The 12,633-nt window shown below is 39.5% G+C and overlaps 1 protein-coding gene across 6 annotated transcripts in view; it reads right to left on the bottom strand.

Annotated features, from left to right (window-relative positions):
- Positions 1-12,633, bottom strand: part of LOC131230211 (SKP1-like protein 21) — a 37,630-nt gene that overhangs the window by 10,927 nt on the left and 14,070 nt on the right. For 4 of the 6 annotated variants that reach the window (XR_009163904.1, XR_009163906.1, XM_058226027.1 and 1 more), the window contains exons 4-9: positions 11,617-11,808; positions 11,419-11,529; positions 10,923-10,998; positions 6,858-6,955; positions 6,590-6,750; positions 5,210-5,379 (exon numbers count right to left, since the gene is read on the bottom strand). Coding sequence is in view for 4 of the 6 variants with exons in the window: in XM_058226027.1 (XP_058082010.1) it covers positions 5,210-5,379; positions 6,590-6,750; positions 6,858-6,955; positions 10,923-10,998; positions 11,419-11,529; positions 11,617-11,808 (808 nt within the window). In the remaining 2 variants the exon portion in view is untranslated. The remainder of the gene's footprint in view (positions 1-5,209; positions 5,380-6,589; positions 6,751-6,857; positions 6,956-10,922; positions 10,999-11,418; positions 11,530-11,616; positions 11,809-12,633) is intronic. The other 2 variants (XM_058226029.1, XM_058226026.1) reach the window with 2 other exon arrangements.

The raw sequence follows: 12,633 nt of genomic DNA, 5'->3' as shown, positions 1-12,633 counted from the left end.
TTAAACCTTGATACGAAGTGTTCTTATTCCCTTAATGCACTTCAAGTAGGATTTCTGATGCCAACTAATTTCACTTTTCTTAGAATGCTTCCAAGAACAAATTTTAGATCTGCTCTCTTATCTCTAGAATCAGAGGTAAGAATGCCATCCTCCTAACTCCACGATTTCCATCAACAGCTGGTTTTTGGCAGCACATAAGTTGCCAAAGGATTCTTTGTTCCATGTTTTTAGTTTTCCCTTCAGGAGCTTCAAGTTGAATCATTTACCAGCATTTCCTTCTATCAAAATGGAAGACCACCATCGTTTTGCCAGCTGAAGAAACATAAGATGCTCAAACTACATCTCTTCAAATCTGAAAGGGTGTGGCCCATAAGAATCCATCTTAGAAGACGAACAGATGGGCTTGTTTTCTGAGACTGATTTTGGAAGAGCCTTTTGGTTCACTTCCAGGAAAGCTTCTTCCCAGAGAGAGGATCTTGGTTGTTGAAACAGGTGACTTTGGCATTGAGAGTAACCCCAAACAGACCAGCTATCAGAGATGTTTAGAGATTCCTCCATATCATCTCCTATAACATCAAAAGATCCACTTTATTGTAATGCACCAAATCCTTGGATGATAGACACTTCTCACCACTCCCCAGTCCCCATACCTTTTATATTCCATCAAATCAGAATCATTTAAGAATTATTGCAAGATTCTTCCCATGTCTGAATCTCTAATGGTCCTTCAGTTATCATGGTTAACGTTCGAGAATATATTCTGGAGATGGCCCCTTTGCTGCTGCTGGGGAACATACCAATTCCTCCTCGACATTTTTCTTGACCCATGGCAAATCCTTGCTAGACACCAACGCAGCACAACTGGAGTTTCCACAAAAGCTACTAGTACCACCTCTGCTTCTGCATCATTCACCCACATCAGGGCATTGCAGACAGTCTGCACAGGCGAAATAGATCCTAATAAACCTCACCCTGCCTCCCAACTACTTTGCTGCATCTCCTAGCTGGGGATACTCACCTTATTTCCAGTTTGTAGATTCACCTGCTCAGAGTTGTCTCTTTTTGAAAGAATAAACAATTTCATTCAAGCAAAGCAAAAGAATGGCATGGTAGCATCCCAAATGCAAAGGAGAAAAGAAACCCCAAGAATCCCACAAGAAAGCCCCAATATCGTTCCCAAAGACCTTTGCGGACGAAGCCCAATCTACAACCAAATGTTTCGCTTTGAGGAAGACTGCTTTAGGAGGGCATGGGCAATCGTGAAAGGTAAAACTATTGCATTAATACCATACCACCCAAGACACTACAAGAACGGATAACTACGAGAAAGTCAATTTTCTCTTGCCCCCTTTCTGCCTCCATACCAAGCCCATCAAAGCTCCCCCACGGATTGTGGCATTATCCAAGCCATGTTGAGAAGGGACAGAAACTTCAACCATAATTACTTGTGTGAGAGGGTGATGAATGAACACATGATCAATCATCTCAGAATCCTTCAAAAACAAAGCAAAACCATTCATAGTAAACATCCTTCACTTCCTAAGATCATCCATCATATGGATCTTCTTTTTATGCATCAACCATGTAAACACAAGGACATGGGGGATCTTATATTTCCAAGCAATAGGAACAAGAGGCATACTACACAATGGCGGAGTAAAAAGATTTGACAGAGAACCAGCCCAAGCCATCAGCCCTCCAAATCAGAGGGCATGATCCTGTGATGGTGGATTAGGCTCATCAGATGGGAGAAATCTTCAATCTCTCTCTGTCAGGTTCCTGCGAAAAGTGAGGCCCACACCACATTGGCACCCATGGTAGACACGACATGAGGCATGGGACCATCTTTCTCAACCGCAAGACCGAACAAACATGAGAAAGCCAAAGAGAGTGGGCCTTCCCCACACCACAAATCCAAACAAAAACCGAATCCTAGAACCCTCCCCAAGCCTTAAGGGTAACTCTTCTTAAGGAGTTATCAATTTTCAACACTACTTTTCCCAAAAAGTTGTATAGTTGTACGGACCAAGAACCACAGAAACCAACCACCTCAATTCGTCTACCCCATATTCGCTACAATGACCCCATTCCATAGGCAATCCTCCTCTTCTCCAAACCTCCATAGCCATTTGCCAAGAAGAACAGCGCTCAAGGATTTGAGATCCCTAATGCCGAGGCTTCCATTTTCCATAGATTTTTATGCTACTTCCAAGCTAACCATGTGAAACTTGCTCTTGTTTTCAGCAGTGTTTTCGGTGGCGCTCGTAGCATAGTGTGGAGTGTACGCGACGTAGCATAGCATACCTAAAACACTACGTAGCATATGCAGGTAGCGTAGCTCCCTTGTAGCATAAGCTATAGAGCATTTGGCGTAACATAGCATGTAGCACAGGCAGCATACGCTACCTGAAATCTCCTTTTTTTTAGTGTTCATTCTATGTTAGTTCAACACCTATTTTAAATTGGTGGTGACTCTTCTCTATCACACGTGGCACTACACTAGATCAATTCGGACCATCCAAATTGTTGTCCATATCGTAAATTAGTAATGTTTGAATAAATAAAGAGGTCATGCTTAGAGATGTCTGAAGGCAAAGAGGCATAAAGATTTTGCATGGAAATACGTGGTTGCCGATCCAGATTCGCAATCAAGAACAAATAGGAATAATGCATTTCGTAAGTTTTATCATATTTTCTATTATTTTAATTAAAAATATTAACTATCGTGTAGTGCTATGTAGCTTACGCCTATTATTTTAATTAAAAATATTAAGTATCGTGTAGTGCTATGTAGCTTACGCAACATGCTATAGAGAGCCAAACGCTACGTTATATGCTACAAACTATATTAAAACACTGTTCCGAGCCTTCCCATAGAAAGTCCCTTTGGATCTTTTTCCAATTTGTGGATAACACTAGTTGGGCATTGGAAAAGACAGATCAGTAAATAGGCATGCTGGTGTTAGCGGATTTGATCAGCGTGATTCTTTCACCCGAAAAGAGGTGTTAGCTTGGTTGACTTCATGTTGCACAAGGGTAGGACAAAGTAAGAGGACGGAGGACTCCCCGACTTGCAACCAAAGGCACTAGCAAAAGAAGACACTTCCGTATGATCCATACCCCGGTAGTTCACTTTTCTGAATAATAATTCTTCGCCCAAACATTACCTCAAAACACAACAAAATCTTCCAAAGATTGTCAATTTGGCCCATATTGGCCTCATAAACCACAAGAGTATAATGGACAAACTGCAAATGAGAAAATATACAAATCTGCCTGCTCAACCTCAAAACCGCTTATAAGGCCATGATGACCACAATAATCTAGCATTTTGCCAAGAGCCTTTGACACAATCACGAACAAAAAAGGGAGTGAAAGATCACAGGCCTCAGCCCTCAGCCCTAAAGAGGCCATAAGGTGATCCACTCACCAAGACTAGAAAGTGGGCCGAACTAATGCACTCATATCCACCTAGTACACTCGGAATCAAAACCCATGTAGAACAGCATATACCAAAGGTCCAAGGCTCCAATCCATGTGGGCATACCTTCAGTTGCCTCAATCCACCTTTGGTTGAAGCCCACCCCTGCCTATATCAACCAAAGGCATCAAAATTTGCAAACACTTGCATATGACTCATCCTGGCAGTTGATTAGCAAACATCTCAGATCTAGCAAAGACAAGCCGTGGAAAGGCTTGCATCTGGATGCATCTTGACAGTCAATTAGCACGCTTCTCTGATCGAGCTAAGACTAACCGCCTGATACTGTTAATGGAGCTCTCACCAAAATAGAGCCACCGTTTCAGCGAGCATCCCCTATGCATCTATAGAAGTAGAACTATGTGTGAACTTCCGCCAAAATAGATCACCATCTCAACCAGGCGAGCATGCCCCATGCATCTTTTGAAGTACACAGTTACACACACACACAAAGTGAGAGAGAGAGAGAGAGAGAGAGAGAGAGAGAGAGAGAGAGAGAATTCAAATGCATAGTTGCCTTAGCGGTAAGCATGCACCTTTCCTTTGAATGGTGTTGTGTTCAAACCTTGGTTTAATGATTATACTTTTATAACCCATGCCCAAGGTATTCAATAACAGTAATGGTGATCGTAACAGCCACCGCCGTTATTGTTACACCGTAGGCCACAACAGCCAATACGGCCATTTTTATTGGGAAAAAAACTGTATCGGCCCCGCAACGGCTGATACGGGCCACTTCTTCCATAATGGCCGTATGCAATCGTTTTTTAAACATTGGTCATGCTAGCCCAAGCTTGAACTTTGTAGCTCTTGATGGATTAGACCTAAAAATATGATTCTGGAACACAGATTTGGGCTAGAGCTTGAATTCTAGGCCCATTAGCAAATAGGTCAAGCTCAATTTGGCCTTGCCATGATCTGAAACCAATCCATTGCCATCCTTACATCGAACCAAGAATTCATTGCCCAATGTGCACTAACCAAGAAATAATTTAAACCCAGACATCATCCATTGTGTCAAGGGATGGGTACACTATAGCAAGGAATAGAAAGGACTGAGAGGTTATTTATGTCAAAACCACCAAATAGGAATTTTGAAAGCTTTTTCCTTCTTTTTATTTTTATTTTTTTTGAAGTTAAATTTTGATGGAAGCTCTTTGGGAAATCCAAGTCCATCTAAATTTGATGATGCAAATAGAGAGGATGCATAGGCCCATGTATTCGTGGATCTTTAGTTGCATAGCAGCATGTGTGTATTTCAGGACCCCTAGTAGCATTGAAGATCACATGTTCTCGTCCGCATAAGGGCCATGGTTACATTTAATATTAGTAAAATAAGGAATTTAATTATCAAATGCTCCTTTTATCGTATTTTAAGCGGCAATGGCTGTGTCCATTGCCTACCTTAGGGTGTCGAAACCACCTATTTGTATTGGGGGTCCACCATGACTCCTGATGCAAGGACTTGGAAGCATTTTGTGCACGTTTATAGAATTGAATTTTTAAAAAAATAATAATAATAATTTTTTTATAAAAAAAAGGAAGGAAGGAAAGAAAGAATGAATGAATGAATGAAAAAGATATGTATGCATCCATTAATGTTTACTATATGCCTATAAAATTAGCACAATACATCAAGCAAGAAGATGTTTTCAATCTCGGGACTCGAACATATTTCAGAAATCCAGAAATGAAGCTCAAAATTGAGAGAAGTAGAAGCAGACATACTTGAATATCTCTGCAAGGAACCGTTGCCATTCATGGAAATTGGAACAGGCCTTCTTTCTTGACCTGAAAAAAGAAGTTCTTGCATTCTTTCTGGCCAGTCTGAATTCAAACGCCTCGCAAAATCCTCCACCTCCCTGCATTCCCCAATATCACAATAAACATGAACCAAGCTGGATGATGATATAGCAACCAAGGAACAGCAAGTTACCATTATTCAAACCAATGTTTTAAATATCAACAATATTGGCCAATATATCTTGTATCCCACCCGTGCGATACGAAACGCACTAGTACTACCAATATATCCCACATGTTTGATCAAGTGAGCATTTTCAATTTTTGATCCTTTTTTTTTTTTTTTGAAATTTTGTTAAATCAGTGTCAAATGGTCATAAATCCATTGGTTCTTCATGTTTTGCATGAAAAATCATAGAGTTTGAGCTATAATTTCGATGTCCATTGGTTCTTCATGTTCTCCATGTTTTTTTTCTAAGTTTTCCTTTAACCAACTGTCAATTGAGACTAATTTTGAAGCATTTAGGAGTATTTGATGAAATGATCATCACATACACTCTAATTTCGAAATTTGAGTGTAGGTGGTCTGATTTGGAGAACTTGTGAAAAAATCGAAATTTCCCCAATTTCTCCCAAATTGCTTGCAGTGTTGCACTCCAAACATGAAATCAAGCACGTATGAGGGTTGATCTACTGATTTGTTAAGTCCTTATCAATTTTCAGAAAATAAAAATCATTTTTTAATTAAAATTTAATAAAATATTAAACATTTTTTTTTTTAATTTCTTTTCAACCAGCTGTCAATTGAGACTAATATCTAAGTATTTATTAGTGTTTGGTGAAATGATTATCACATACACTCAAAATGTCATGCATTCAATTTGAATATAGCCGCATTAGTTTAGTCAGGCAGCGCATAGCTCAGGACCCTATACAAGGGACACCTATTACGTGCACTTCTTTTTTGAGATGTTATGATTTAAAAGTGTGTATTGAGGTCTTTTTTAACAATCCCTAAAGTTTCATTGAAAACTTCAACCATTTTCCCCATATTTCCCAAAAAGTGTGATAAATTACCCAATACAAACGATATATCCCGTGCGATAACCGATACGTATCTGTATCCTAAGGATGAGAATCATGCAATACGTAACATGATACCGATATTTGGAACGATGGTCCCACCCACTGTCAAGCCGGTAAGATCAATGGTTAAGTTCAACCAACCATGCCGTGCTTGTATGAACTAACTGAGAATACTAACATACCCCAGGATTATATAATTCCCCGAACATTGTACGAGGACTGTAGAAAAGATACATGGAACTGAAAGATCGAATCCAAAAATAAACACATCCAGCTCACCTGTCGAGTTCTTCCTTCATCGCAGGGTCTAGCTCATCATCAATATCGACATCCTCAAAGTCAGCCTTGGGTGCAAAAGCATCATCAGAAGACTCTTGTAGTTTTGATGTCCTACAAGAACCAGGAACAAAAGTACTGCCAACTTCTAGAGAACCTGACTCCTACAAGGTGAAACATAAGAAACAGGTCCCCAAGGCAACGATTTCAGCTAAAAGATGCATTTAACTAAATTGCTCTTTCAGAGAAACTGAAAAATGATATGAAGAACCTTCTTATGGTTTTCATTGTTTGAAGAAGGATCTTTTGGTTGATCTTTTCTTCTTCGATTCTTTTTTTTATGCTTAGCAGCTCTAGCCCCCTTTGAACCTGTGGAAAGACATGACAGAAACATAAGAAATGGATTTTCTCATCCTCAAATGAGGTCAGCAGATGAAAAGAACTCTCATAAGTTGGAAGTGTAGTATGCAGCCTGATGCAGCCAAATTTCTGCCCGCATGTAGGCATGATTGCACGTGCTCCAAGCAGTGTGCTAAAAAAACAGCATGTGTACAGCTATGCATGCAGCCACATACCACATGTAATATGCCTGGTATCTTGTAGCAATTAATCAAAGGGGTAGCAAGTTTTTCCTTACTTTAGTAGAGTTAAGATTCCTTAGTAGCAGTTCCCATGTGTGTATGTGTGTACAGCTATGCATGCAGCCACATACCACAAGCAGTAAACCTGGTATCGTATGGCAATTAATCAAAGGGGTAGCAAGTGTTTCCCTACTTTAGCAGAGTTAAGACTCCTTAGTAGCAGTTCCCCTCTGTGTTTTTGAAGTTTTTCGATCTTAGGCGTCTTTTATTAGCTGTTCTTTCCTAATTTATCTTTCTTTTGTGAATGTTCCTGTGGTAAATGTCTTCGATGATTTTTGGCTCTAAATCGGGTATCTGAATGTTAATATCTGCAACTGGTTTCTTCTTCATAGGATTATAGCTTGCATTACAGTCCCTCCAGATGCCAATGCATGTGCCAAAGTGGCAAACTTGAGAGACGCCGAGAGTCCATCAGGTAGGCTCCAACACGTAAGATGCTCTAGGCGAAAACTCACATGTAGTCCTCACTAACTGGGCCACAGTGCACGAAATAAATGGATGGTTAAAAAAAAATAACCTAGTTTTTTAAGCCATCCATTGATCTCAAAATACATGGCCCAACTGACAAGTGAATCAGACTGATTTTTGGGCTAGGCCATCTACGTAGATGAGTCAATTGGACTGATTTTTGGGCAAGGTCACTATGTGGATGAGTTGGATGTCTCAAGTGTGCCACATTGGGGCTGTGTTATATGTGTGAGGTACCATTAGCAAATCCCTGGCATAACTTTTGCAAATTCAAAACTAGACCAATTTTGAATTGAATAGAAGAAACGAGATCTGAACTGCACAAATTCTACATATTGGTCCGGCAGCAAGCATAGTTACTGAGAAATACTAGCAGTCATCATTGTTGTCATTGTCATCGCTGTAGCCTTCTCCTGGCAATTTAGAGCCAGAATTAGGAATCTTCATTCCCAAGAATATCCCAAGACCTTAGTGTTCAGTGAGTAAAAGAGCCTTCACATTCCTTCCCACCACCTCCCCAATGCCTTTCAATCTTCCTCTCATCCTCCTCCCAGGCCCTTCAACCCTAATCAACATTACCCTCATCACATGCACCCTCATGGGTTCTCCTAGCACATGGTTGAACTGTCCTAATCAGTCAATCTTTCACGACCTCAGCCACAGTATCCAAAGACACCAATGCCAATGGGTTTGGGGAATCATACAAAACTTTCCTATACTAGGGAAATAGGTAAACAAGTGGGATGGGATGGATGATCTATTAACTGCCTTCCACATTCCACCTCCTAACGGACCATGCACAGGTTTGCTAATCGATGCCCCCAATTCCTTGTATGAATGCATGTTGGAATCTTGTTCGTAGTCCAACTTCAAGCTCCCAATCAAAGTAGAAACATGGTTTGGTTCCCCTTATCATTTAAATGGAGCACCAAAATCGGATCCCAAGCCCACACAAGTTCTAGGAAGATCATCAACATCAGAGCCTTGCCCAGTTATTTGGCTCAGCTTCATAAATCCTATTTCGCTAATTTTGAAACAAGAATTCTCAAAATTGTTAGGCTAAAGTTTGGTGACCTGCTGAACACCTGATATCAACTCCGTATTCTCACAATTCACCGTTAAACAAAACTCTCTCCCAGGTTTTTAGAGGCAAATGTTTCTCATTGCTGACGTGATTTCTTCTCTATTTTTCTTTTCTTTTCTTTTCTTTTCTTTTTTTCCTTTTCTTGATGAATCATTGCTGAGGTGATCTCTATAGCAACACTATGCACCGGCATCAGCTTCCCCTTGACATAAACTGTTGGTTTCTCTTCTATCAGTAAATTGTTCATCACTAATTGTTTAAAACCTACTTAACAACGTTATCACTCTACCATCAAGTGCAAACTGAAAAGGTACCATATTTTATATTTGAAATGACAAATTAGACAAAATAATATATTACCGCTTCACATACATACTTCGCTCTAAGGTCTAAGCTTATGATTTAGCATAATATACAACACAGCTCCAAATCATGTTACCAACATATAGTTACAATTTTAAACACATTACCAGGATGCATATAGGAGTCAACAGTTTCTTTGATCCAGCATCTTTCTAGTTTCTACTACGCAGTGTGCACGGTTAACCCAATTGTCACTTCTACCCAGTGTTTTAAATATCGACGATATCAGTCGATATATCTTGTATCCCACCTGTGCGATACGAAACGCACAGGTAGTGCCGATATATCCCACCTATTCGATCAAATGAGCATTTCCATCAATGTTTTTGTTGTAAATCGTGTTAAACCAAATGTCAAATTGTTACAAATCTATGATTCTTCATGTTTTCCATGAAAAATCATGGATTTGGAACTTCGATTCCGAGATTTGGGGGAGATGGGTCAAGTTGTGGAAAATTAAGAAAAATCAAAATTCCTCAATTTCTCGCAAATCAGTTGCAATCTTTGTATCCAAACACAAAATTAAACATGTAACCTGATCTAGTGATTCTTCTTTTGCTTTTGAATGTATTGCTTGTGTTTCCATACATGTCTTCTTACGTTTATAAATTATCTGAATAGACTTTGAATATACTCGCATCAGTTCAGTTGGAAAGTGCATATATTAGGACCCCATACAAAGGAAACCCCTATTATGTGCACTTTTTTTGTAATGTTTTGATTTCTAAGTGTGTATTGATGTCTTTTTCAACAATCCTTGAAGTTTCATTTAAAAATTTGACCAATTTCCCAATGTTCCCACGTTTCCCAACAACATCGATACATTACGCGATACAACCTATATATCCCATGCGATAACTGATATGTATCAGTATCCCAAGGGTACGATACATTAAGCGATAATGATATTTAAAACATTGCTTCTACCTCTTTTTTTTTGGATTAGCAAATACTTACTTGGTTAACCCTACAAGAATCGTGTTGGGTTGGCTAACATAAAGAGATAAATCAAACCAGAAGTAGATCAGGACTGAATTGAAAAGAAATCAACAAGCCTCTTGGATTAATGAGGGTGTCGATAAATAATCCATGTTTGGGAAGCTTAGATAACTATAAAACCAGCTAGAAGCACAAACAAGGAAGAAATCCGAGTGTTAGAATTCAGAAGATTACTCAAATTAAAGGTACTGCAAGCTTCTAAACTCAGTTTCAGAGTTCAACTTGCTAAGGACCAAAATAGTTATGGTTCATCCAGTTTCAGGGACAACCAACAAGCTTTCTCCCCAACTTGTATGGATCATACATGTTTCAGGTTCGGTGAAATGGTTCTTTCTCCATCACAAGCGTGTTTGGAATTGGGCAAAATAAATTAAACAAAGGGAAAGAAAAGTATAGTGATTATTTATTTAAAATGTTAAGTATAATGATTATGTAATGATGGATTCCTTAGGATTCCATGGCATCATTGAAACATGGGTTCCGTTTTTGGGTATCTTGTTTGGATAGCAAGTGAAAATCACATTTTTATGAGACAATGCTTGTCTCATTTCTTGTGCTTGGAAAATTAACCATAGAGAAGTGTAATGATGGCTATGCAGAATCCACTACTATTTCTTATCCAAATATAGTGAAATGTTCCATCATGGGAAAATGTTTCCTTTTCCTTTATTCCGTTTTATTTGTCCCTCAACCCAAACAGGCTCTAATAAAACATAGGTCAACTAGACTTGGTGAGTTTTAAAACCTTGATGATATGATAGGAAAAGTTAATCAAAAATACCTCCATCCCCATTAATAAAAGATAGAAGGTCGTCAACTGAGCGATCGTCCACTCGCTCCTCTTCAACTTCAATATTCTGAACAGAAGGAACAGTCATTTCGGTAAGTCTCCAATACAGGCAACACACATAAATCGGTGCGTGTGCATGACAAGTAAAAGATGACCACAAATCTGAATCCCATATACATGCTTTAGATGCACACAATTAAATTCAATTGCAATAATTAGTTTGATAGAGTGGAAATGATCAAATTGTAGTTTCCCACCCTAATAGTCACAATGTGGACGTAGCTAAACGGTAGACAATGTGAGTTTTAACGTTGAGGTCTTCGGACATCTTTGCCTCGCAATTAGTCTTCACAACATTGGTCAAGAGAGTGTAAATTCATCATACAAATCTAGGTGCTTGGCAGGGAACGGTTGAGATTTTACTGGAAAATGAGTAGTATCTATGTATTGTGAAAATGATGTCAAGTCTGTAGACAGCGATAATCACCTTCAGTTTCTCTTTTTCTTTTAATTCCTTCCTCTTCCTCGCATAGAGTCGATTCAATAGCCGGATCCGGGGATCATCTGCTGTGTTTCTCAAAGGTTCCAATTTCTCCTCCTGAAACCAACCCAATCTTCACAATAAATAACAGAAGACACAATATAACAAGAAAGTGCAGAACATACACTCCCGAGCAACAAGCACCTCTGTGAGATCATCGGGTAAATGAAATGTCTCACGTATCTCCTCAGGAGTTTTCCCTTCTATCATTCGAGCAAGTGCACGACTAGTGAGATCAACCAGAGGCTTTAGTTGGAGGCTGTCAGCTGCAGAGGTCAATTCGCATAACCGTTTTGTATCTATGCGAATGAACTTCTCGTCAAAAGATTTCCGTTCCTGGGCAAATTTGGTAAAGACTTCACAAAATCCATATAAAAATGTTTATCATAGAGGCCAAAAAGAAAAGAAATATGCTGTATGCAACTAAATGTACTGTACTTTTTTAACACATATCAACATTTCCGCAACTACTTGTTAGGAGGTCATTGCCCTCTCAGCTGTTGATTATTTTGCAGACTACAATGGTTGGAAGTTGGAACGTCCTTCAAATACGGACGGACCACTCGGAATGAGAATGGACGATAACAGGTCCAATCTGAAGGGGAGTGCTTAGAGCATCTGCCATTTGCATTTTGCAGGATAGGCCATATCGCTATGCCTACGCACCAGGGTTGGGAGTCATTCCACAAATTATCATTCTGGGTTACATCTAAACATGCTGTGAAAAACAAAACCGATGGGTCATGAATAGCGTATTACATTCTTTTATGAGAGTTTTGCCAAGCCCAATGCACCTCCCACATCCACCTCAAACATGCACCAATCTAACGCTTGTGTTGGACATCCTAGCCATTATATAAGACCAGTCATCTTGCCAGGTGGATTCGTGTGCATACACGATCAATTCAGGCCGAGTTGTGTATATATACATACTGCCCACCTTATATATATATATATATATATATATATGTACGACAGTTCGAAAATATGCCAACGGTTCACATTGAACATCCCATACTGCCCACCTTATGGGTGAGCACTGAGCAGACATTTTTAAGCCACCTGATACAGATGGTAGGCCCACCAAATGCATGGCTCAGATCTCCCACACAAGTAGCTGTTTGTACAGGTGCATGCCGACCTGGCAAAACTCCTTTTCTA

This window comes from Magnolia sinica, chromosome 17, assembly GCF_029962835.1.
Source record: "Magnolia sinica isolate HGM2019 chromosome 17, MsV1, whole genome shotgun sequence".
NCBI lineage: Eukaryota > Viridiplantae > Streptophyta > Magnoliopsida > Magnoliales > Magnoliaceae > Magnolia > Magnolia sinica.
Note: the sequence above shows the minus strand (reverse complement) of the source record. Positions and strands in the feature narration are given on the sequence as shown.